A 24,380-nucleotide genomic window follows, 5' to 3' on the forward strand; every position below is an offset into this window, starting at 1 on the left:
GCACACGCGGCCCCAGCCGGGCACCCGTGCCAGGCGGCGCAGGTCGCCACACGCCAGGCAGACTCCCCGAGCAGAGACCCGAGGAGAGGCGTGTGCAGGACCCCGGCCCGCAGGCTGGCCCCGCCTGCACCCGCCGGGCCGGCTCCCCAGGACAAGGGGCTCCAGTCGGGCCCGAAGGGACCCCCCGGCCGCTGGGGGCGAGGCCGGGCTGCTGGGGTGCCCTGCCCGCTGGCACGGCGGCCGGGGCGGCCCGGGACTCGGTCCTGACTTCTGTTTAGACTCGGTCTGCTTGGCCCCGGGGCCAGACGGTGCCCAGGACCGGGGCGGGGCAGGGGGAGACCGGGCGGCTTCAGCTTAGAAGAAGAAAGCCCGCTCCTGACGCGCACACACACATGCACACACATGTGCACACACCTACACATTCACACACACACACACGCACACAGACACTCCCCAGACACAGTCTCACACACATACAGTCACACAGACACACACACATGCAGGCACACTCGCAGTCGCGCACACAGACACACATACCTCACATACATATACACAGACACACTGCCACACACACATGTACACACACCTACACATTCACACACACACACACACAGACACTCCCCAGACACAGTCTCACACACATACACAGTCACACTCACAGTCACTCACACAGACACACAATCTCAATACATATACACACACTGCCACATACACACATGCGCACACATGTGCACACACTCACAGACACTCCCCAGACACAGTCTCACACACATACAGTCACACAGACACACACACATGCAGGCACACTCGCAGTCGCGCACACAGACACACATACCTCACATACATATACACAGACACACTGCCACACACACATGTACACACACCTACACATTCACACACACACAGACACTCCCCAGACACAGTCTCACACACATACACAGTCACACTCACAGTCACTCACACAGACACACAATCTCAATACATATACACACACTGCCACATACACACATGCGCACACATGTGCACACACTCACAGACACTCCCCAGACACAGTCTCACACACATACAGTCACACAGACACACACACATGCAGGCACACTCGCAGTCGCGCACACAGACACACATACCTCACATACATATACACAGACACACTGCCACACACACATGTACACACACCTACACATTCACACACACACAGACACTCCCCAGACAGTGTCACACACATACACAGTCACACTCAGTCACACACACAATCTCACATACATATACACAGACACTGCCACACACATGCACACACGCACACAGACACTCCCCAGACACAGTCTCACACACATACAGTCACACAGATACACACACATGCAGGCACACTCGCAGTCACACACACAGACACACAATCACATACATATACACACACTGCCACACACACGCACACACACTCACAGACACTCCCCAGTCTCACATACATACACACTGTCACACACACAATCTCACATACATACGCAGACACACTGCCACACACATGCACACACAGGCACACACATGTGCACACACACTCACAGACACTCCCCAGTGTCACATACATACACACTGTCACACAGACACACAATCTCACAGACATACACACAGACACACTGCCACACACATGCACACACAGGCACACACATGTGCACACACACGCGCACACTCCCCCTCCCCCCAGCTGCCAGAAGCCCCCCTCGGCCGCTGCGGCCGCTGCAGAGGCCTGGAGCCGGCTGGGAGGGGTCTCTCCCTGCGCCCAGGGGCGCCTCGGACCCCGCTCTAGACCCCCGGCGGCTCAGCGCGGCTCCTGATCACAGTGGAGCTTAATCAGTGCGCGCCGCTCTCTAAGCACCTGCTGTTTGCCAGGCGCTGTGCCAGGCGCTGTGCCAGGCGCTGTGCCAGGCGCTGAGGGGGCAATGGGAGGGGGAGCAGCCATGCTGAGGAGTCCGGCTCTGTGGCGCTCATCCGCCAGGAGGTGATTTCTATCAGCCAGGGGCCTCCACGCCTCCACTGCCCGCAGAAAACAAGAGGGCTCTGAGTTCAGATCCTGCCGGGTGGGGTGCAAGGAGCTGAAGTCGGCTTCTTCGTCTGCGCAGCCGCAGTCCACGCACACCCCAAACGGATTGCGGCGGCTCCGGGACCCGGGGGCGGGACAGGGCCGAGCCCCGCCCCCCGCTCCTCCCCGGGTGACTCCTCCTCCCCCTCCCTCGCTTCCGGGCATCTCCGCCCCCTCCTCCCCGGCCGGACCAATTGCGAGCGCGCCTCGGCGTTGTGGGGGCGGGGCCTAGATCCAGGACCGCCTCCCGAACTGTGAGCGACGGCGCCCGCCCCCAGGGGGCGGAGTTCGGTGCCCACGGGCCCGGGCCCGCCGGGACGGAGGGGCGGGGCTCGGCGGCGGCTCGGCGGCGGCGCCTCAGTGCGCATGCTCCGCTCTGAGGGCAGCCGCGGCTCCTCCCCGGGTGAGTGGGTGAGCGCGTGGGCCACGCCCCTGGGCGCGGCGGGGGCGGGGCCGGCGCACGGGGCGGGGCCCGCCGGAGGCGCGGCGCGGCCGGGGGAGGGGCGGGCCGCACGTGGGAGGCGGGGCCGCGCGGGGCGGGGCCGGGCCGGGCAGACTGGGGCCCCCGCGCCCCGCTCCCATGGCCGGGCCCGGCTCCCCGCGCTCCCCCTGCTCCCCCGGGCCGCGCCCCGGGGCCCCGCACTGACCGGCCCATGGCGCCGCCCGCCGCCCGCCTCGCCCTGCTCTCCGCCGCGCTGGCGCTGGCCGCCCCCCCCGGACCCGGACCCGCGCCCGGTGAGTGAGTGCCCGCGCCCCGCGCCCCCAGGGCTCCGCAGCCGGCCCTGACCTTGGCCGCCGTGGGGGGCCCCGACGCGCCGTGGCACGGCAGCCCCGGAGGGGGCCGGACCCCGGCGTCAGCCCCCGAGGGCCCCTGCTGGGGGGCTCCCGGCCCGGGGGGGCACCCGGGGACCCTCGCCCATCCCAGCAAAGCCCGCTCTGGCCTGCAAGCGCCGGAGCAGCGGCCGGAGCGGGCCTGCGGGTCCGTCTGGGGGTCCCCGCTCCCCGAGCCCAGGCCCCGGAGGCCGAGGGCAGCGCCCTGAGCCCACCTCGGGTGCTGGGAGATGCCCGTGGGCTCCGAGCCGGTGGCCAGGCGGGGCCCCCCAGCTGGAGCCGGGCCGGGATCAGGGCCGAGCGTGGCCCAGGAGATGGTGCTGGCGAGGGGGGCTTCGGGCAAGGATTCGGGGACCCGCGTCCAGCATTGCGCGTGTGTGTCTTATGTGCGGGCCGAGACGTGGGCCGCGGGGCCGAGAAGGTGACTGGGAACTCCTTCATTTACCTTTCCTTCCCTGCGGCCTTGGCCCAGCCGTAGGATAGGGGAGGAGACCCAAAGACCCGGGCTCACCTTTGACCCAGGACCCAAGCAGTCAATGACCTTGACTCTTGAGCTTCCTGCTCCAGTATTTGAATGGAAAGTGGGCGCGCTCATCCCTGATAAGACTCCCTTGGATTCAAGTCCAAATATCAATTCTGAAGTGATCCGAACCCCTGGTCTTTTTTGGTGGGAGACCTGTTGTAGAAGGGCAGAGCAATGAACCCCAAGAAGTAGCCTCTGCCAGAACTTTGGCCCAAAGTCCCTCATTCCCTTGAAAAGCGCCTGTTCCCAAGGGATTTGGCATAGCTGAGGACACCACACATTTCCAGGAAGAGCCCCCATTGTTTGGTTGTCACCTCCTGAGTGTTACCCACCAGTTTCCAAACTCCATTTCAATAAAAAAACATGTCTCGCTCTGAGGATCTGCCAAATGCATCATTTTATTATTTTTTTGATACTGTAATTTTCTCAAAGTTTTGTGGATGGAAAAAATTATTTCAATACTTAGGTTCTGCACAATATTGCAATATTTAAACTACTGGTGGTTTGCATTTCTGAAGTCTGGCTTTGAAAAGGCAGTTAGCTCATTCCCCTCCCTGCTCCTTCTGATGATTGTATCTAGCCAGCCCCAGATCTTCAGGCTTTCCCCTCTCCCAGTTTCCCCTCCTTAAGGAATGATGGGGAGGAAGGCAGAGCTTGCTCATTTCCATCCTGATTCTCATCCATGGCAGGGGAAGAGAGGAACAAAGGCAGGGCCGGGAGGCGGGCAGCTGGCCCGTCTGGGCATCTGGATGCAGCGGTTCCTCCCACGCCCATGTTGGAGAGCTCATCCAGGGGGCTGGAGTCAGTCTTGATCTTTCCATGGCTGCTTGGCCTCCTGGTGCAGACCCTGAGCCTTGGTTGGGGGGGGGGGGGGCTCTCCTGAATTTCTGCCTTGTGTGGGCAGGTGGAGCTTCTTCACCCCAAAACAGCATCTTGAGCCGGAGCCCCCAGTCTGGACTCTTCCTGCTTGAGTGACCGTGGGTGAAATTCTTTACTCTCCTGGTCCTCCCTCCCTTTCCCTGCCAAGTGAGGGGCTTGGAACAGAGGGCCGACGATCCCAAACCATGTCGTATTCATGCAGGCAACCGCTGAAATCACCTCATTTGAACTCACTTGAATCTATTCTTGGTCACCTTCAGCTGCCCAGCAAGCAGCATGAAGAGGGAAGGGCGGTGGCCCCCCAGAAGCCCTGGATTGGAGTTCTGGCTTAGACATTTCATATCTGTGAGACCTTGGACAAACCTGCTGGTCTCGGTTGTCTGTGATGTGACTGGCTTCTGCAAAGCAGTACATGGTGCTTGCAAGAATCCTGAATTGGGAACAGGGTGGCCTGAGCTCTGTACCTCAGTTTCCTTACTTGTTAAATTAGGGATCTAGACCTAAGAACCCTTCCAGCCCCATGATCCCACCCGGCCAACTCCAGACCAATTGTTTCCCCCCCGGGGGAATCCAGTGTGTTGGTGTAGTGGGTCAAGTGCTAGGCTGGAATCAAGAAGTCTTGGGGCCTAGCCTGTACTGGTTGTGTGAGTCAGGGAGGCCTGGATTCAAATTCTGCCTCAGTCATGTCATTCTGTTCTGCCTCAGTTTCCACATATGTCTAATGAGGTGATTATCCTAAACGACTTCCAAAGGCCCTTCCAGCCCCAAGTCTGTGACTGTGTATGTGGGGGGCTGTTGTTGCCTACACCAGTTGAAGTAGGTTGAGTCTAACCCAAACTCTCTGAGTGTAGGGAGTCTCGCTTCACCTCCAGCCTCCTGAACACTCAGTATCACACAAAGGGCGGAGTGGGGGGGATGCAAACCTTGGATCAGAAAGGCTTTGCCCCTGAAGCAGGAAAGGCACAGGCCCCAGAGCCACTCTCAAGGCCTGAGGCCCAAGACCCCTCCTTAGTCCCCCATCCAGGCAGAGTTCACAAATTCAGCACGGTCTTGGCCACCAAAGAATTGTCAAAGAGGAGATGGTGATCAGACCTGGTGGAGAGAGCACCCAGCCCAGAGACCGCTTTCTAGAATAAAAAAGACCAGGGCAGTGCGCCTGTGGTTTGGGCAGTTGACCGAAGCATCCACAGCTCCCGGTATTTGTTCTTCTGGCCTCTCAGTCACTTAAAAAGTCAAAATCTGTGGTGAGTGATGTCCGTTTTTAAGAAGACCTAAATGGGTGCATAAAGCAACAGCCCTGGAGTCAGGAGTACCTGGGTTCAAATCCAGTCTCAGACACTTAATAATGACCTAGTTGTGTGGCCTTGGGCAAGCCACTTCACCCCATTTGCCTTGCAAAAACCTTTAAAAAAAAAAAGACCTAAATGGGGCTGTAGCTCTTTGGCTGCCCTTATGCAGGACCAGGGTCAGAGGCTGTGTTTTTCCTGGCCGCTGCAGGAGCTTGTGTAGGTAGGACAGTGTGGGGGGCCGGCAGAGGTGGGAGCCATTTCCTACCACTCTGTCTTTGCCCAGACCACCACCGGCATCTGGCACGTGCTCCCTTCTGTTCTCTCCCTCTTCCTTTCAGAAGCCCCCTCCCAAGCCCAAGGGTTAAAGCTTCTCCCTTTTGACAGGGTCTTGTCTTGCCCTGTACTGATTATAAAAATGCAGGTGTGGTACTTCTGGGAGCATAACAAGAGAGAGGCCTGGGTTCAAATGCAGCCTCAAGATGCTTCCTAGCTGTGTGACCCTGGGCAAAGTCATGAAATTGCTCTTTCTGCCTCAAAACCTGGGGGCCAGAACAGCCACTGCCTCCCCGGTGGGACATGGGGACGCCCGTTGGCAGCATCTGAGGTAGCTGTTGTTAGTGTGGTTATCCATCGCCCATCTGAGGTATCACCTCGTATGCTCAACAAGTGTGACAAAATCACTGGTTTTGCCTTCAGAGGCCCGGCTTCAAGTTCTGTCTCCAGACATACAATGCCGGGGAGCTTGGACAAGGCCTCTAACCTGCTTGGCCTCAGTTTCCTTATTTGTAAAATACAGGTGGGCCTGCTAGCATCTTCTGATTCTAAATCCCTAGTCCTCTGTCATTTCCTCTCAGGAGAAGGAAAGCTCTTGGAGGCCAGGGACCATTTCAATATTGTTTTCTTTTTGGCTCCACCATCAAACCCAAGGTTTTGTAGAGTAGGTGTTTAAATGTTTGCTTCGCTGACTTTAGTTGAAGCCACATGCCAGGGCCCGTGAGGTTTTTAGCGTTGGGCAGTAGCTCTGTGGGAAGGTTGCTTATGAAAATCACTGATTCTGGGGCTTTCTGATGTTCTCCAGCCTGGAGGAAGGGGGTGGTTTCAGCCTGCAGATGTGACTCTCCCTGGGGACACTTATGCCTCACTTTACCAAACTGCCCTGGAGCAGTAGCATGTCTTCTGTTTGCAGCCTCATTTACACTGGATGAAACATTGTCATGTTTCTGCACCTTTCCTTCAAACATATCCACTAGGGAACTGTGGTGATCGGAGATGCTTTAAGGGCGCATCTTTTGCTGAGACAAAGCTGAGAGCTCTGGGTCCTTGACCCGGGAAGAGCCCAGGCTTCGGGCTGATCTGGGTTTTCCTTAGGGTCTGAAGCCCTTGGCTGAGGGGCCAATGCCAGCGATGCAGGTGGCACTGAATAGAGAGCTAAGAGAAGGAGAGGGTGAAGTCACCCAGCCAGGATGTGTAGGAGGCCGCCCAACCAGGTCGCCTCCCAGATCAATCACAACCTTTGTCTAAGGATGCCCCCCCACCCCCTATGAGGCCCTGAGGCTTAGAGAGGGAATTCCAGGGCAAGGACAGTGGCGTCTGCCGGGGGCCCAGACTGACCTCAGCTGTGATGTGGTGGCAGGTGGGCTCGGGGGGCTCGGGGGCCCCAAGGACAGAAGAGAAATCCAGCCAGAAAAAACAGTTGTCGCTTCTTTGAAGGTGGATTTCATAGTTCCATTTCTGTTGTTCTGCATGAAGTGGAGCATCCTCTTTTAAAACAACAGTGTGATTAGTGCGGCGGATTATTTTGTTTTATTTAAGTTGTTGGGGGGGGTTTTGCCAAAAAAAATGAAACTTTCAGACATACCAAGTTGATTGTGTTTGTACTATGGTACAACACAGAGTTAATGCAAAACACGCAAGACAGAAGGCTTGGGGGGGCTGTCTGTGTGTGTGTGTGTGTGTGTGTGTGTGTGTGTGTGTGTGTGTGTATGTGTGCAGCTTTTGTCCCCGGCTTAGTTACCAAGAGAATAAAGAAGTGCATAATTTTCTAGCCACACCCTCCCCCCCCAATCCCTTTGGAAACGGCTCATAAACAGGTTTTCAAGGGTGCCTGGGGCCCCCTGCAACTACCTGCACAGCAAGTGCCCTTCCTTGGCCCTCCCCTCTTCCCATCAGCCGCATGGGGGTGACCCCACATCTCCTTGGATTCATTTTAGTCATAGATATACCAGGACTTGGCTTCCCCAGATCAGAGCTGTATCACATCTGTCTTTTGGGATCTCCGGTGCCCAGGCCTGAATCCGTACTTGCGATTGAGTGACTCGTTGATCTGGTTCTGTTTTGGTCCCAGCTCAGGTCAAGCCTGGGCCAGCCCTGCCGATCCTGCTGGTTTCTTCTTCTGTAAAATGAGGTGCTTGCAGCTGAACCTAGGGGTCTTAGGGATGCTCTGATCCCGTACTCTTCCATCTCCTCAGTCACTCCCTCACACACTCACATACCACACACACATATTTACACTCACACACAGTCACACACATTCTCACACACACTCACACTCACACCCTGACATTCACAAACTCACACACCTGGACCCATATTCTGGGGAGTCGAGGGGAGGGGGGACCCCAGAGACACGCCTTCTCCCTTCCTCCCTCTCGCTCATGCCTTAGCCTTAGCCCCTTGCTCAGTTCAATCTCATCCATTCCCCAGATGTTTACTGAGTGCCTCCCTCTACGTGATGTCCAGGAGTGGGCCCTTTAGGGGCCCTGCCGGCCCTTGCTGAGCTTGCAGTTGAGGAGGCCAAATAAAGCCTGCCAATGACAAGAAGGTAGGGCAGAGTCCAGGTGGCTCCAGAGAGTCAGGCCAGGTGGGCTTCTGAACACGTGGAGTGGAGGAGTCAAAACTGTCAAATCTGCCCCCCCCCAAGCCTTCAGCAGCGATGGGGAGCCTGGGGCTGGAGGAGCCCCAATGCCATCACCTAGGCCATTCCCCTCTTTTAGCGATGAGAAGGCTGAGATCCAACCATGGCAAGGGGCTCACTAAGCTGATACAAGTGGGGAGTTAACTCCTGTCTCAGTTTGCCAAGTCCAGTGACGAGATGAACATGAAAATAGAGCCTCCCCTCAAGGAGTTTATATTCTCTATGTGTATGAGTGACATGTCTATAACTAAGTCCATTCAGAATATTCAGAAGTGAATTTGGGGTAGGGGTGGGGATTGCCAAGGATTGGAAAGTTCAAGGCAGACCTGCTGTGGGAGGTAACTTTTGAGCCGAGCTTCCAATGGAGACAGAGAGCTCCGGAGATGGAAGGTGATGAGGTGGGTGATTGCCTCAGGGAGAGGCAGGCTGGGCCAATCCATGGAGGGCCTTGAATGCCAGTCAAAAGAGCATCGTGGAAGGACTTTAAGCTGGGGAGGAACTCGATCAGAGGGGCCCTTTCATTAACAGTAGATGGGTGGTGGGTGTCTCACCAGACAGTGTCCCAGGAATGGATCGGGGCAGGGGCCTAACCGGGAAGCTATTGCCTGGGCAACGGTAGGTAGAGAGGGACCGGCCCTGGATGCTGTCAGTGGGCATGAGTAAGAGGGTCCTGATGGTGGGGAGGCTGTCAGAGCAGCCACGTGGGGTTAGGGACCCTGGCATCATTCTGCCTAAGAGCAGAACTGAGGGAGGGCGGAGGGGGAGGGCAGAAGAGAAGAGAGGTTGTCAGAAAGGGGCCCTCATGGTCCCAGGAGGAGCCAGGCGGCTTTGCAGCCCGCAAGGGGATCTTCTTTCACTCCGGGCAAATCCCTCCATGGTCTGGACTTGTACCAGAGCCGTCGGGTGGTAGGCAGTGCCCTTTCATAGACCGGCTCTTGACATGCAAGGTCCCGTCCGTCCCTCCTTCCCGTGGGCACCGGGATCCTCTCTGGGTCACACACACCCCCGCCCCGCTTGCTGGGGCCCAGCCCCTCCTTTCTGCTGTCGCTGATTGACTCGCTGGCAAGGAGCCCGGGCATTCAACTTTTGATTGTTTGTCTTGCCACGAGGGTGGGGCACTGCTTCTAGGGCGGGGGGCTCCCCAGCTGCCCTTTCTTTCCCACTGGTCGGCCTCTTGCTTCTGCAACCCGGCCCAACTGGTCCCTCTGCGGGGGGACCAGGGTCATGGGGGGGAGAGGCAGCCTCTCAGGATGAGTCAGCTGGGGTGTCACCATCAGCACGTGGGACTGGAGTTTTCAGAAAACGGCTTTTCATCTCTTCAAACAGATAGAAGTCGGGAGAATCTGCTCAGAGTCTTGAGAGGCATGGCAGCCAAGCGGGCCGTCTTCCCCGGGGGAGGGGGCGGGTGGCCAATCCGATCCCAGTATGGAAATTACTTGCTGCTGTTAAATCTATAAAAATTCATCTTCAAAGAAAATTATTGGGCTGGTAAAAATATTTTTAATAATGACCACAGAAGCCATATTTGTTTTTCTTTGATGTCCCCCTGAAGTCCCTTCTGGTTTGAATCAGATTGTTCCCACATAAAATACAGTGGAAATCCACAGTCATAAAAGCCCCGCTCCTCCATCGAGGGGAATAAACAGACGGGCACTGTCCTTTTAAGGGTCTTTTCCCGCCCCTTGCCCAGGCTCAAAGCTCCCATTACCAGTGGGTGTTTTGGCATCAGTTCCACGCCTTCTGCCCTTCCCTCCCGCCATGTTTTGCTCTTTCATTAAAGTGTTTCTGTTGTCTAATTATATCCTTTCAATCAAATTAGAGACTGCGGCATCTGGTGAGGGGCTGTAACTGCTGCCATCTGCCCCTAGTATAGGCCTTCTCGGCCGAGGAGCTTTGGGAAGAGTGAAGTCTGAGGGGAGGTGAACTTAAAAGGAGTGTCTTCAAAGGCTTGGGGAGCCGCGTGCGCGCCCGGGAGCTGGCTTCCTGGGCAGCCTTCCATGCCCTTGCCTGCTCCGGGCTCAGAGGAGCACGCTGCACCCACCTGCCCGCACTGTCGTGGGAGATGGGGCTCATGATACGCCCAGGACCTCCCTTCCGGGGCTGTCTGGAAGATCAGATGAGAAATTATGTGAAAATAGTTTACATTTTACAAACTTCAAAGCACTGTCTAAAATCAGCTGCTGGTATTATTCTCCAGAAAGCCTAAACTCGGAACACATCTCACTAGACTATGTTTTTGGTTTTCTCCAGCAAACAAAGTAAGGTCTTTGCTATCTAGTCTGCTCTAATTATGTAGGAGACTTGCCGTGCCACCCTGCTGTGGCCTGGAGACCCCCTGCTCTAGCCGCACCGGCCCTGCCCCATCCCTGCCTGGGGTCCAGTCTTCAGAGGGCTGGATGACTAAGAACGCATGTGGGACCCGGTCATCTGCTGCCTCGGAGATGAAACCCTGGGGCAGCCAGCTTGTTAAGTAGTAGCCTGCCCAATCTTAGGAAATGCTATTTTCTCTGTTCTGCCCACTGGGATCTCCCCAGGATGGGCACAAGCAGAGGGCTGGCTAGTCCTTCCTCACCAGCTTCTCCTCAGGATGCTCAGTGCACAGAGCCCATCTGACTGCTCTTAGTCACTCAAGCCCAGCACCGGCCCCAGCGTGCCCCGTGGAGCCACTCACCTGGGAGTTGCCTTTTCTCATGGATTAGGCCAAGAGCACCTACCCTGGCTCTGCTTTGCACAGTCACCAGCTGAAGAGGCTAGGCAGGAGATTCAGGCAAGCTAGAGTCCTGTGTCTCCACCGGTTTTCACTTGTTGTGGCCATGACCACTTAGAAAATGGTCAACGAGGCCTGGAGGGAGTAGGACCAAGATCAGCTTCTCCAGGATGGCAGAGCCCAAGGAGCATCACTGTCCTGCTTTGAACCAGCTCTGCATAGCAAGGACCCCAGGCCATGCAGTCACAGATGGGGAGAGGTAGCCCCAGACCTGCTTTTAGGCAGAACTAGGGAGAATGAGGTTGCCTCTGTCTCTCTCCACGTTTTGTGGTGTTATTCACGTGGGTGAAAAGGCAGCTTGCTCCGTGGAGAACCTATTCCTCTGGTCCATTGTCTACTAGACCAAGGCCTCTTAAGCTCTTGGGTGTTTTGGCCTCTTTGGTGGCCTCTTTTAACTGCACAAAATCCAAAATCTTGCAATTTACATCTATATCAACAGGTTTATGTATAATTAAAAAAAAAAATAAAGTTCATGGATCCCAGTTAAAAACCCCCTGATCCTAGACTGACAGTAGAATTCTCAGGTGAACTAAACAATAGATTTCCACCTTGTTAGATCATATCCTGCTAAAATACACAGTGCGAAGGGACTGTGGGAAGCACCCTACTGCAGCCTCTCCATTATTTTATAGATGAAGAAACAGAAACCCTCAGTGGTTAAGTGACTTGCTTAGGTCAACCAGGTCATGAACATCCAGGATGAAATTTGAACTCAAGTCCTCTGACTTCAGAGCAAGGACCTTTTCCCCTGGGCACAGAGGTAGTAGCAGTGATTTGTGGTTCAGATATGGAGTGGACAGGGTGCAGAATCCTTAAGATATTATAGGCATTAGCCAGAGGCTAATTTGTTGATTTACATTTCTTGATGAAGAATTCTAAGACCTTAAAAGGTTGCAGGGTGTAGCCTCTGATTTATGTGTGGGGTCAATGTGTTCATTTAGAGCAGGAAGGGACCTTAGAGTCAACAGCAAGCATGTATGAAGCCCCTACTGTATTAGCTTACCTAATATGACTCCCTGATTGTCAGTTGAAGGAACTGAGATCTGAGAGGTTCAATGACTTGCCTAAAGTTAACACAGGAGTGCTGGTGTTTGAACCCAGGTTCCCCCAATCCAAAACCTAGAGTTATTTCCATTCCTACAAGGTGTGCTTCAGGAATATTTGTGTATTTGAGGCTATGGCTAGCTTTTCCAGATGGGTTAGTGGAAAGAGCCCTAGATTATAGTCTGAGGACCTGGGTTCAAAGCTTGACTCTACTGCTTGTAACCTTGGAAAGGTCACTTAACTCCTGCCCTCCCCATTTCCTTTCAGTGAAATGAAGGAATTGGATTAGATGATTTCTAAAGTCCATCCTAGCCCTCCAATTCTCTCCCATTATTTCCCTATCTTTAAAACAGGGTCTGGGAATATCCGGCCTGCTGGCCATATTGGACCCTCGAAACCATTTGTTCTGGAGCTGCCAACAGGCAGAACTTGAAATTCAATAAATCAAGGAACTTTTTAGGGTGAATTAATTAAATGTTGGCAATTTCTTTTTGCTCCCCAAGGACTTCCCCCTTGGACCTTTGGTGGAGGTGTCTTCTTTTAGTATCTGTTTCCACTCAGGATTGTAGGAAGTTGAGGGTCATTTGGCCAAATATGGCAGGCTACTTTTTAAGTTTTGGCCCTTGGCTGAAAAGAAGTTACCCAGCCCTACCTTAGATGATTCTGTATTTTTCATTCTCCCTGGAAAAACCACTTGAAACTGTAAGTTCGGAAGAGTAGAAATGAATGTTGTCTCTGCCCTCTCACAGCCTGCCAGGTCCATTCTCCATTCCTGTTGAACACAGAGTTGGGCTTCAGCCTGTAGGTTTCATTAGTGCCTTAAGAAAAATATCAAAGGCCATTCCTGTCTCTCCAGAAGACACTTAACCCAAGATCACAAAATTCTGAGTGGTCAAGTAGTCTTCACTTAACAGTAATCTGCAGGAAGGTTTGGGGAGGACTAAAAACCTGTGGGAGGTCTAGCCCAGGCCGAGAGGGGCAAGAGCTGGCCTCAGACACTCCCGGGCAGTTCATGTTGCTGCTCTGACACTCTGTTTCCTCATCTGAAAAGCAAGGGGATTGGACAGAATGACCCTCAAGTCCCTTCCATGTCTGTGATCTTGAGTGGCAACAGATGCTAAAATGAACCGTTTCCACAGAGGGTCCGAGGAGCCATGGGAAGGCCCTAGAAATTCAAAAAGAAAGCCAGTCCCGGACTGCACCCATGAGGATGACTTTTCTCCTGTTGCGCATGTCCAAGAGAAGTTTGTGATGGAGCTTACTTGAAGAAAACCTCATCATTCATGCCTGTTCTAAGAGCTTGTTCTGCATCCAAAGCACTGCCCCATCTGATCCTCAGACATGGGCTGTCCAATCTGGCCAAGCCCATTCGCCCAGAGCTCTGGTAACTTAGGATCTTGCTGACACTTGTAGTCATTCAGTATTTGCACTTGTGTGATTTGGACAGCTTACTGAGTGTATGCAAAGATCCTTATCTTCTTTGGAGGGAGAGCTTGTGAACATTTCACAACAGGGATGGTGAAGCCAGGATTATTTCCATTAATTGCATTCCAAGAAGCCGCCTTATTTTCACTGGCTTGCACCTTTTTCTTCCCCACCTACCCAGGTGTATGTTAGAAATCATTTTATAAAGGGCCAGGATGCCTGTGATAACCTAATTCTCACCATAGGAAGTCTTCCTAACTTGTTGAAGACTGACTGCCTGTAATTCCAGTACTTTTTACTATGCAGAAAAATATCAAAAAGTCTATGAATTTTCTCTGACTGTTGAAATTCTAGATATGTATGTAATGATATGTCATGTAGTTTGGAGGCTTCCTTCCTAATAATTAGTTCTTTTAATTTACTTGTTTTAACCCATTTGGGGAATGCTAACTAATGAAATCTGATTCTGATTTTGGTAGAAAACTAGTTATAAAGAATCGAGAGACATACACAACCTAATCACAATAGTTAAGATTCATTGCCTATTCAATCTAGAATAGATTTTAGTTTTGGAAATGAAGGCAAAGGAGGAAATTCTCATGTTTCTGTTTGGGGGTTCTTCCAGTGTTGGAAATTTTTTTTAAAGACTGTTCAGTATTTAAGAAATGCACCTAAAACTCTCCAGGTTTTTGCCAGGGGACCTGCTGTTTGCTTCTGGGTGGCTTCCCATTTTTCCCCTATTAAATGTGGCTATAGTAGATTCTGCCCAGAGGGGAACTTTGTTTTAGCTCTTACCTCAGAAGCCCCTCGTGGATAGGTTGTTCCTTGTAACTCCTGTCCAGTCCTATTGGACCCACAGAGAGAGACAGGGTCAAGTAGAGAAGAGCGGGGAGGCCCACGGTGACTTCCATTTCCTAAGAGCTCCCACTCATTTCCAATTTTGAAAGGAGTGCTCCAAGCCTGGCTTGAGAGACTTGGAGCATTGAAGGATGGGTCTTACACATTACCATTGTTTATCCGGAATCTGTAAGAAGGGTGGCAGGTGGATCACCAGCCAGTGGCTCAGGATGATGCTGCTGGTATTTGGCTGCCTAACCAGGAAGGGCCTCAGAACTTCCACAAGGTAGATCCTAGGTTTCTGCTAGAATGTTCCACCTGCTGAATCCTCAGAGGAGAGAGAAGCAAGGTGAGAAATGGGGAGGAGAAAGTGAGTCACTTCTTAGACCCCAGAGAGGCCACCAGTGTTCCCGTTCTGCACATGGGAAGAAGAGGCTGAGGGCTGCTTTTGGTGACCTGTGCTCCCTGAGGCCAGGGACTATATTTGTATCACTGTATTTATGATTGATTGACCTTGGCATAGAAGATCTCCACTCCTCCAGGGACCCTTTGGTGAAACCCTGGGAGCTGGGTGGCTCCCTTCTCAGAGGAGGTGACCTCCTGATGCTGTAAGAAGAGGAAGACTCACGGTCCCAGGACCCACCAAGACCAGGCATCCCTTACGTTGCCAGAACTCACAAGACTTACTCAGGTTTATTTTCCATAAACGGTTGGCAGTTATAAGAAAATGGTGAATGGCAACATTTGGTCTGATATTCTTAGAATCAAAACTAGAAAGAAATTAGTGATAGGTAGTGGAGAGTCCCAGTGGACAGAGCAGTTTGCTGATGAGGGTACTGAGGCCTAGAGAAGGGTGGTGACTTGTCCAGGGGCACCAAAAGTCAAGGGCTAGGAACTGATCTCCCAGCCAAGAGCTCCTTCAAGTACCAGCCAACTCTCCAGTTTGCCTTTGAAGGCCTCCCCCTTGCCCCCACTTCCATTCCAGTGTGAAGCCAGCCCACTGGAGGTGGGCACTGTGTGAATGTTGTGACAACCTATCTTGGATTGGTCAGGGCAGCCAGCTTATTCTTCTGACCCAGAGAATTGGTGATTCCAGTCAAAGCATAATCTGTGGGGATTTAGTGGGGACTCTCTCAACAAACATGGTTGAATGATCTAAATGTTCCAAGAAAGGATTCCAGAAGAAGCTGACCCATGGGGTTGGAGTTGGAGCAAGCATGTGGCCCCAGAAAGGAAGCTCAGTTGGTTTCTGGTCTTTAGTGCCAGGAGTCAGAGAGGGAAGGCAAAGGTCAGAAAAGAAAGGAGACCGAGGACCGAGGCCAGAACTGGCCGGTTCTTGGAGGCTTTGAAGAGAACCTGCCATTTTAGCCAATGTATTTGTGACTGGTTTTTGGCTATCTGTCACAAACCCTTCTGGATTCACCACATGAAGGGACAGGAGCCGTTGGCCTCAGTTTTCATCCTTCCCCATTCCGATTTGCCACAGGTGGTGTCACCTGCCATGCCGTGCTGTTTTGATCAGCGCGGGCCTCCCAGGGACTGATGCTCCAAGGCCATTTACAGAATAGAGGCTTGGGAATAGGGGCTGAGGGAGGGCCCTGGCCAGCCCTTCCCTCCTGTTTATCCCGTCTCCCTGCACTTCCATCCCCAACACTGTAGGGAGAACTGTTACTTATTACCAGAGAATTTGAATCATTCCCCTCCTTGTGTGATTGGGATTCCGAAACCCTTCTGGATGTGAGGGGCTGATTAAATCCAAGTGTCGGTGCTGCCTCTCCGGCTTGGAGGGGAGGAGGGCCGAACTACAGCTGGGAGACCTGGTTTTAGTTACTACACAAAGATGCTGGCAAGAGCCAGGACCCCCTCCAAGTACCCAGAATTCCAGAGGAGCCTCTATCGCCAACTCTTCCCAGCTCAGGCTTTCCTGGTTCGTTTCAAGGACCCCGCCACATTCCAGCCCCTGACTCCCTCTCCGTCACCACTGAGTTGGCTTCTTAGGTGAGCATCCCTTCTGTCCCAGGTGCTGCCCAGACACCTGCGGCAAGATGCCACCACTGGTCATGGGCTCCCAGTCCTTCAGAACCAGCCAAGCAATGGCACAAGAAGGCTTGTCCGAGGATCAACCTCTTGTTTCTTCTTCCTTCTAGAATGTTTCACAACAAATGGAGTCGACTACAGGGGCAGGCAGAACTGGACGGCGCTGCACGGAGGGAAGGTCTGCCTCTTCTGGAATGAGACCTTCCAGCACCCCTACAACACTCTGAAGTACCCTCATGGAGAGGGGGGCCTGGGAGACCACAACTACTGCAGGTGAGAGGTCTCTGGGTCACGGAAAGCCTTCTCTTCCTCAGCGGGTGGACATTGAGGATCCAAGTGCACAAAGAAGCGTTCCCTACTTGCCATGATCTCATCTTCCTATGGGAGAGACAGCCAGGGCATGGGAAAATCTCTACAGCAAAGATGGAGCACACACAAAGGAGCTCTGGACCAGGGAGTTGGGGAGGGAGGGCCAGTCAGTTCAGGGGATCAGAAAAAGCATCATGGAATAATTGCCCCTTGGTATGGTGAGAAAAGCATGGGATGTGGGCCTCAGTTCCTCTCCTAGCTCTGCCCTCCTCCCCAGCTAGCTTTGGCCAAGCCCTATAATCCAGCTCTGGGATACAAGGGGCTCATCCTAATGGAACTCTGGGACCCCCAGGGACTCCTTGCCCTCTTCTCACCTCATCTTATTAGCTTGACCTTCCCGCCATCTTTGCCCACTTGTCCATCTTCCTGAAGGCTGGCATGGGTAGCCACACCCCTTGCTTGTGTCTGATCACTACCCTTTCTGTGACTGGTTTTTTTTTTATCCCTTCCACAAAGGTGGTTGGCCCACATAAGCCAAGATGCTGGCAGATATGTGCGGGGGTGGGGGGGTCAGGAAGACCTGCTTGGGTTCAAATCCTCTTTCTGGCACCATGGCAAGCCCTGTGACCCCGAGGTTGAGTTCCCTTGTCCATCTGTAAAACGGACCCGAGGCCACCCCTAGCCACGGGGCCGCTCTGTCCTAGGAGAGGCTGCTCAGGATGGCCCAGGCGCAGCTGTTGGACCTGCTCGGACCGGACGTGTCTGCCCATTGGTGGGGCCGGCTCCCTGGGACTGAAGGGGCTGTGCACACTCACCCTGCTCTTGAGATGCTTGTGCATGAGGCCCTGGAAACTTGATTCATGGCTCAGGAATTTATAGCATTTAATTATTAGAACAGGTGCAAAAGCAACACTTCCCGGGCTGTTGGTAGTGAGAGGCAGTGACTGCTGGGCCTCCTGGGGCCCCTGAAGCCCCTGGGTTGCCCAGCTTGGCTAGCCAACTCTAGACTGGCCCCCACCTCCCTGTGGGGCTTCTCGCCCACATTTGGGGAGCTAGGGCCTCTCTCTGAACAGGTCCTCCCTGGTGCCCTCCCTAAAGGCCACCGCACCCTGGACTCCATCCTCTGCCAGAGGCCAGACGGGGGGAGTGGCTGTGAGGATCCGAGTCCTGCCTTCAATCCCAGTTTCCTCTGATTTCCTTTATTAGAGAATGGCTTGCTCTCCAGATGGGTCTTCTCCAGTTTTCTGCTTTCATCTGTCTGGAAAGGAAATCTGAATATCCACCAGACAGTTCTTTTAACCTGATGTTTCCTTTTTTTTTGTTTTGTTTTTGTTTCGTTTTGTTTTGCAAGGCAAATGGGGTTAAGTGGCTTGCCTAAAGCCACGCAGCTAGGTCATTATTAAGTGTCTGAGACTGGACCTGAACCCAGGTACTCCTGACTCCAGGGCGGGTGCTTTATCCACTGCGCCACCTAGCCGCCCCTACCTGATGTTTCCTAAGCAAGCAGTGAGCAGCTTGGAGGGAGGCTGAGACCCCTTGATCAGGATCCCCTATACAGAACACAGTGAGGGACCAATTCAACCCCTACCTCCCAGCAAGCCGGGCCAGAATCTCTGGTGAATGGTGAGGCCCCAGGGGTCAGACCTGAATTACAAGTTCCCACTTCAGATAAAGTGGGAGCCGCCCACAGTTATCCTCCCAGCAGAACAGGTGGGATCTGAGCCACCCCCCCTCAGGAGGGAGAAGTCAGGGTCCTCTGCTGGTGTCCCTGTCTCCGGGGGCTTCATTGAGGAATGTAGTCCAGCAAAGCCCTTAACTGAAAGGGGCGGAACCTGAGCATGGCTCCGGCTGGTGACTCAGGGTGCCAGAGACACCCAACACCCTGTTTATCTTCGGCACTGGCTTAGACCTGTTCAGTTGGAGATGTCTGAGAGAGATGGAGGAAGATAGGAGCCCATTTACCTCCCAGAGGTCTCAGTATCAGAGGGAGAAGCAGGGCAGCCGGATGGGCAAGGCCAGCCAGGGCCCCCACCTCGGGCCCAGCCATCAAGGAGCCCATTGTCCTGTAAGAAGGCTTATCTTCCTGAGCCTGGACCCACAATAGGCTTAGCCCTCTCAGACTGCTGGGGGCTGCTGGGAGGCTCCAGGCCTAGGGTCTTGGTTCCCATTTCCGGCTTCACCAGAGAGTCAGGTTTCCAGTGTTCTAGGCCTGGATAAAGGAGAACCCCCACAGCCCCTACCAGTTTCCGGCATACTCTCACATTCCTAACCATAGTTTCTGGTTACTTTGAAGGAAAAAAATGAAACAAAACTTTGAATGGAAAGAAATCAGAGCTGAGTTGATGCAGTATCCCTGAGGATTTGTCCCTGTGAAGCCCTGACCTGAGTGCCCCACGGTGGGGGGACCTCCTGGGCTGGTCCCCCCCTTCCTGAGGGACCAAGCTTCAGACCTGCAAGGAGCCTCAGAGACCAGCTCAGCCAACCCTGAGGAGACCATCCTTTCCCCGTCCCTGGTGGCCCTCCACTTAAAGGCTGGCAGAGATGGGGCCTTTCTCTCTCTCTCTCTGGCATCTCCTTCCATTTGGGGACACTTCTGGCCATGGAAGATCCAGGCAGCAGACCTGGGAGGGGCCTTGGAGGCCATCTGGGTCATGCCTCCCATGTTACAGAGAAGGACACTGAGGCCCAGCTTCTAGGTCATCTGTTCCTCAGTCCCAGGAAGTGATGTGAGGGTCTTAATCCTTCCATGTCTTCTGACAGACTGACCCTTGTCTTCCTCCACACTTGCTCCCTTCTTCTCTAGGACAAGCCTTCCTAGTGCTTCAGCCCTTGCTAGGATGGCATCGCCTCTGACTTTTCCCCCTAAGCCCCCCTTAGGCACATTCTCACTTGTCAGCGACCTTCCCAAGATGTGGTTCTTATAACTGAACACAACAGCGCCCCCCCCTCCCCACCATGGTCTGCTTGGGGCAGAGGACTGCCCTCATCCTGGGATGGCCCTTTCCAACTGTAGGCTGTGGTACCAGCTAACCATCCAATCCCCTTCCCGAGGACTGGGTTGTGACTCTGGAATTGTGCGGACACATTCCCTCCTTTCCCAGCTTCTTCCCAGATGGTCCTCCATAGGCTTAGATGCCATAGCTCCTGATCTGAGGGGGGACCAGCAGCAAGGGGAGGTGTCTGGAATGAGGAGGCACAGGGAGCGATGCCAGAAGTTTACTGACAGGCCTGAAATGGGATTTTGTGTCTTCCCGACAGGAACCCTGATGGAGATGTGAGTCCCTGGTGCTATGTGGCCGAGCACGAGGATGGCGTCTACTGGAAATACTGTGAGATCCCAACTTGCCAGAGTAAGCCAGGGTGCCATCACCCATGGGGAGTGAACTGGGGGGCTGTGTGCTAGATGTCAATGGGAAATTGTCAGCCCCCCACCCCAGGGGCCGCTTTCTTAAAATCCTAGAGATTTCCACAGTTCCCACCCAGGCCCATTCCAGCATTGACCATCTTGATAACGTATTCAACATGCATCTCAACTATTAAGTTTCTTTTCTTTGTCCTTCTTGGGAACAAAAAACAACTGTTGGATTGTTAACTTGGGGCCTGTGCTGTCACTGGTGTGGGCGTTCCACTGCCAGCTCAGTTGGCAGCTCACACTCCTAGTAGACGGTCCTATCCACAAGGTGCTCTGGACTCTGACTCATCTGCTGAAGAGGCTCTCGGCCAGCTGAGGATGGATGGGACCCCAGCCTTAGAGTCGGGGGCAGGAGCTCAGGCCCCTCCCCACGCATGACAACCGGGTGATCATGGGCTAGTGGCCTCATCTCTGAATTTAATTTTCTCATCCAAAAAAAGGGCCAATAACATTCATGAGGGGACTAATGACCTGATGAGGGGGTTAAACGGACTCTGAAATAGAACTTGATATGCCAAAGATCCCATTCAACCATATCTGAAGGAAGTGTTAGCTCCAAGCCAGGGTTTCTTCCATGGCCTCTCCCTTGTTCTGGGCATTACTGACTCTTAGCTGTTGATTGTTGATGAACCCGGCGGAGACCCTCTCTGTGCCACTGGTCTGGCCAGAGCCCTTCTAATCACCCAGAGCACAGGGAAGGGAAATAGGGCTCATCTAGGCAGATAAAGTAACTGAAGGCTCTCAGAACCACGGTGCTGAGGATTTGGTTTCTGACGTGGCTCTGGCTAGTCTCAGGCCTAGAAGCCAGACTGTCTCTGATGCCCTCCCAAAGTCTAGTGATTGAAAAATTGTCTGGAGAGTGAAAATCCAGGCCCAAACCTGGTGACACCTGGTGCACATCTACTTTCTAAGTTTTGTCATTCCACCTTTGGAGGATCTTGGGTTCCTTTTCATGTTCCTTAGTGCAGAGTTGTTGGTTTGGAAGACTTACTGCCTTGGATTTCCCTGGACAAATGAACTTTCCTCTCTGTGCTGTTTTCTCATCTGGAGGGTGTGACCTCTTAAAGTCCCTCCCAGCTCAAGGACCCTTGACTCTGTGACTTCTTGTCTCTTGAACATCTTGTGCCTTAGGCTCTGGCAGAGAGATGGGTGCCTCCATCCACACCCTCCCAAAGGATGAGGCACTTCCGCCTCTCCACCCAGGAAGGAGCCCCCCCTCACCCACCACAGCCCGAGCATCTGTCACATGATGCTCATTTTGACTTGTTCACTTAGCTGTGCGCTCACTTCTGCTCCTCCCATTCTTCCAGACCCAGATCTGCATTTACATGCATGGTAGGCAACATATACAAGGTTGAAATTCCCCACATATTTCTGAAAGTTCTCCCGTGAACGAGGAGGCAAAGGGACACGATTGACCAGGTTCTGATGCCCAGGTGTCTGGACAGTCAGACAGGACCGGGCAGCTGGAATGGTACTTTTAGCTCTGGTGCCCAGAGGGGAGGGGGCTGGACTTCCCCCTTGATCCGATGCAGACCACACCCTCATGCCCCCCAGTGTCCAAGATTCCCCCCCTCTGTTGGTGCCTGGCAGTGGTCCTCTTCCCACCTGTGCATCATCACTCATTCACAGAGCTGAGAGAGCTGTCAGGGAGGAGCCCTTTTCCTCAGGCTCTTAGTCAAGTTTTAAAAATGGAAAACATATCTCTTGGCACTCATTGTTTCAAAAGGAATGAGAGGAGAACAAATTGTCCTCAGTCCATTTGTTCCGCACAAAGATAGCCTTTTAGTGCCTTCAGAGTCTGGGGCAGGGAAGAGGGGTTTGGCATCTGGAGCCTCATCCAGCCATCCCAGAAGGGCCGAGCTGCCCAAATTGTGCCCTTTCAGTTCTGCCACCGTCCCGAAGAGGAAAGCTCAGCAGTGTTTGAGTGCTTTCTCATTTTTCAGGATCCCCCACAGTGACCCTCACCAGGTCCCAGCACACAACTCTTCTGGGGTTTGTAGGTGGGTTTGCTATCATTTGCACAGTAGAGTCTAGTGTTCCCTTGGAGGTTTGGGGCTCTTAGCTGTTGATGAACCCAGCAGAGACCCTCTCTGTGCCTCTGGTCTGGCCAGAGCCCTTCTAATTGCCCAGAGCACAACCTGACTCTCTTAGGCCAAGTTTGCCCCATTTATGGATAAGGAGTTATCATTTTCCTAAATAATCCCCCCACCTCCGACTGAAGTCCATCTTTTCATTCAACTGATCATGTCCCTTGCCTCATCTTTGATCCCAGATGGACTTCCTCCTTGGGATCAGATGGTCGAACAGTTGATCAGTTTGGCTGCCAGAACCAGAGTCCTTAAGGAGGAGCCCATTGAGAACTTACAGCTGCCAGAGTCGATTCGGGGTGGGGGGGCAAGGGCTGTGTTCAGAGTCAGGGAAAGGCAGCTGAGAATCCTAGCTCTTTCTGATCTGCCACGTGATCTTAGACAAGTCATATCCCTTGGAGTCCATTTCCTTCTCTCTAAAATGGGGATAAATCTAACTTTGCCTTCTTTCCAGAGCTCTGTGAAGGGTTAAAGAAAGGATGATTATAAAGTACTTTGAAAGTCAGGAAGTGCTCGATAAACCCCAGGGATCACGGTTGTGATGATGATAGTGACAGTGACGATGGGTGATGATGGTGGTGGTGGTGGTGACAGTGATGATGGGTGATGGTGATGATGGTGATGACGATGATGATGATAGTGGTGGTGGTGGTGATGGGGATGGTGATGATGGTGACAATGACGATGGGTGATGGTGATGATGGCAACAACAATGATGATGTTGATGATGGTGGTGGTGATAATGATGGTAATAATGATGGTGATGGTGGTGGTGATGATGGCAGTTATGATGGTGATTTATCTCTTAGTCAAGAGCACAGATGAGTGAGATGATAGGTTGGGTCCCAAATAGAATGAGCCCTGTATCCATCTATTTAGATCATACCCATGTACAGGGTCCTGGTTTTAGTGCCATGTTACAAACAGAAAAGAATGAGAACATAGTCCCTGCCTTTATTAAGGGCATGGATAGAAATCATCACAGAGGTGTGCGCTTAGGCTTGCAGACTGGGGACGATGAGAATATCAGGAAAACCCCTTGAAGTGGGGTCAGATGGGATAGGCAAGATTTAGACAGGCCAAAAATAAGGCAGAAGAATATTCTGGGTAGAATGTGTGCTGTGAGCAGAATAGGGGTGCCAGAGGGAACCTTAGAAATCACCTGGATACCCCAAACCCATTTTATTTTTTTTTTATTTTTATTTTTTTAGATTTTTCAAGTCAATGGGGTTAAGTGGCTTGCCCAAGGCCACACAGCTAGGTCATTATTAAGTGTCTGAGGTTGGATTTGAACCCAGGTACTCCTGACTCCAAGGCTGATGCTCTATTCACTGCGCCACCTAGCCACCCCCCAAACCCATTTTACAGGTGAAAAAAACCAAGACTGAATCATGTGCCTCATACACATCTTCTTGGGGCAGATGGACCCCATCATCCTCTAGTTCTTCTGGAGCCCGGCTATCCCCGGGGTGACCGTTTCGGGGACAGCTCTGTTCAGGAGCCATCGAGTCCAGATGTGGCTCTTGGCCACATCTCCCTCCTCGTCCCCCCCCCCACTCCTTCCCCACCTCCATGGCTTCAGAGTTGGGAGGCACCTGCAGTATTTTCATCCTGTTCTGGTTGACTGTGTCCGGGTATCACAGACTCCTTTTGGGAATTGTGAAAGACGCGGCTTAACTGCCTGGCGACAGAAGGTCTGCAGCTCTCAGTGTTGGTGGAAGGCCGTTTTCTTTTCTTTTGTGGTTTCAGCCAATCCCAAGCCCCTGAGTAGAGCAGACTGTGATGGTATCCAGGAAGCATTCCCTGTCCAGTGGGATGGCCGTGAGGAAACCCTGAGCTGCCTCTGTGGGGGTCCTGGGCCAGCTGTTGCCAGCTGGGAAAGTGTACTCCAGGAAAAGGCAGCGTGAAATTCTGCATAGCAGCTTTGCCCAAGAGTCCTGGCATATCTG

At 53.2% G+C, this 24,380-nt stretch overlaps 1 protein-coding gene across 1 annotated transcript in view; it reads left to right on the forward strand.

Moving 5' to 3' along the window:
* The first annotated feature begins 2,708 nt into the window (after positions 1 to 2,708).
* Positions 2,709 to 24,380, forward strand: part of KREMEN1 (kringle containing transmembrane protein 1) — a 36,159-nt gene continuing 14,487 nt past the window's right edge. Inside the window, exons 1-3 of the mRNA XM_074206248.1 lie at positions 2,709 to 2,809; positions 16,731 to 16,893; positions 20,188 to 20,279. Coding sequence (XP_074062349.1) covers positions 2,728 to 2,809; positions 16,731 to 16,893; positions 20,188 to 20,279 — 337 coding nt within the window. The 5' untranslated portion in view covers positions 2,709 to 2,727. The remainder of the gene's footprint in view (positions 2,810 to 16,730; positions 16,894 to 20,187; positions 20,280 to 24,380) is intronic.

Source organism: Macrotis lagotis, chromosome X, assembly GCF_037893015.1.
Source record: "Macrotis lagotis isolate mMagLag1 chromosome X, bilby.v1.9.chrom.fasta, whole genome shotgun sequence".
Taxonomy (NCBI): Eukaryota; Metazoa; Chordata; class Mammalia; order Peramelemorphia; family Peramelidae; genus Macrotis; species Macrotis lagotis.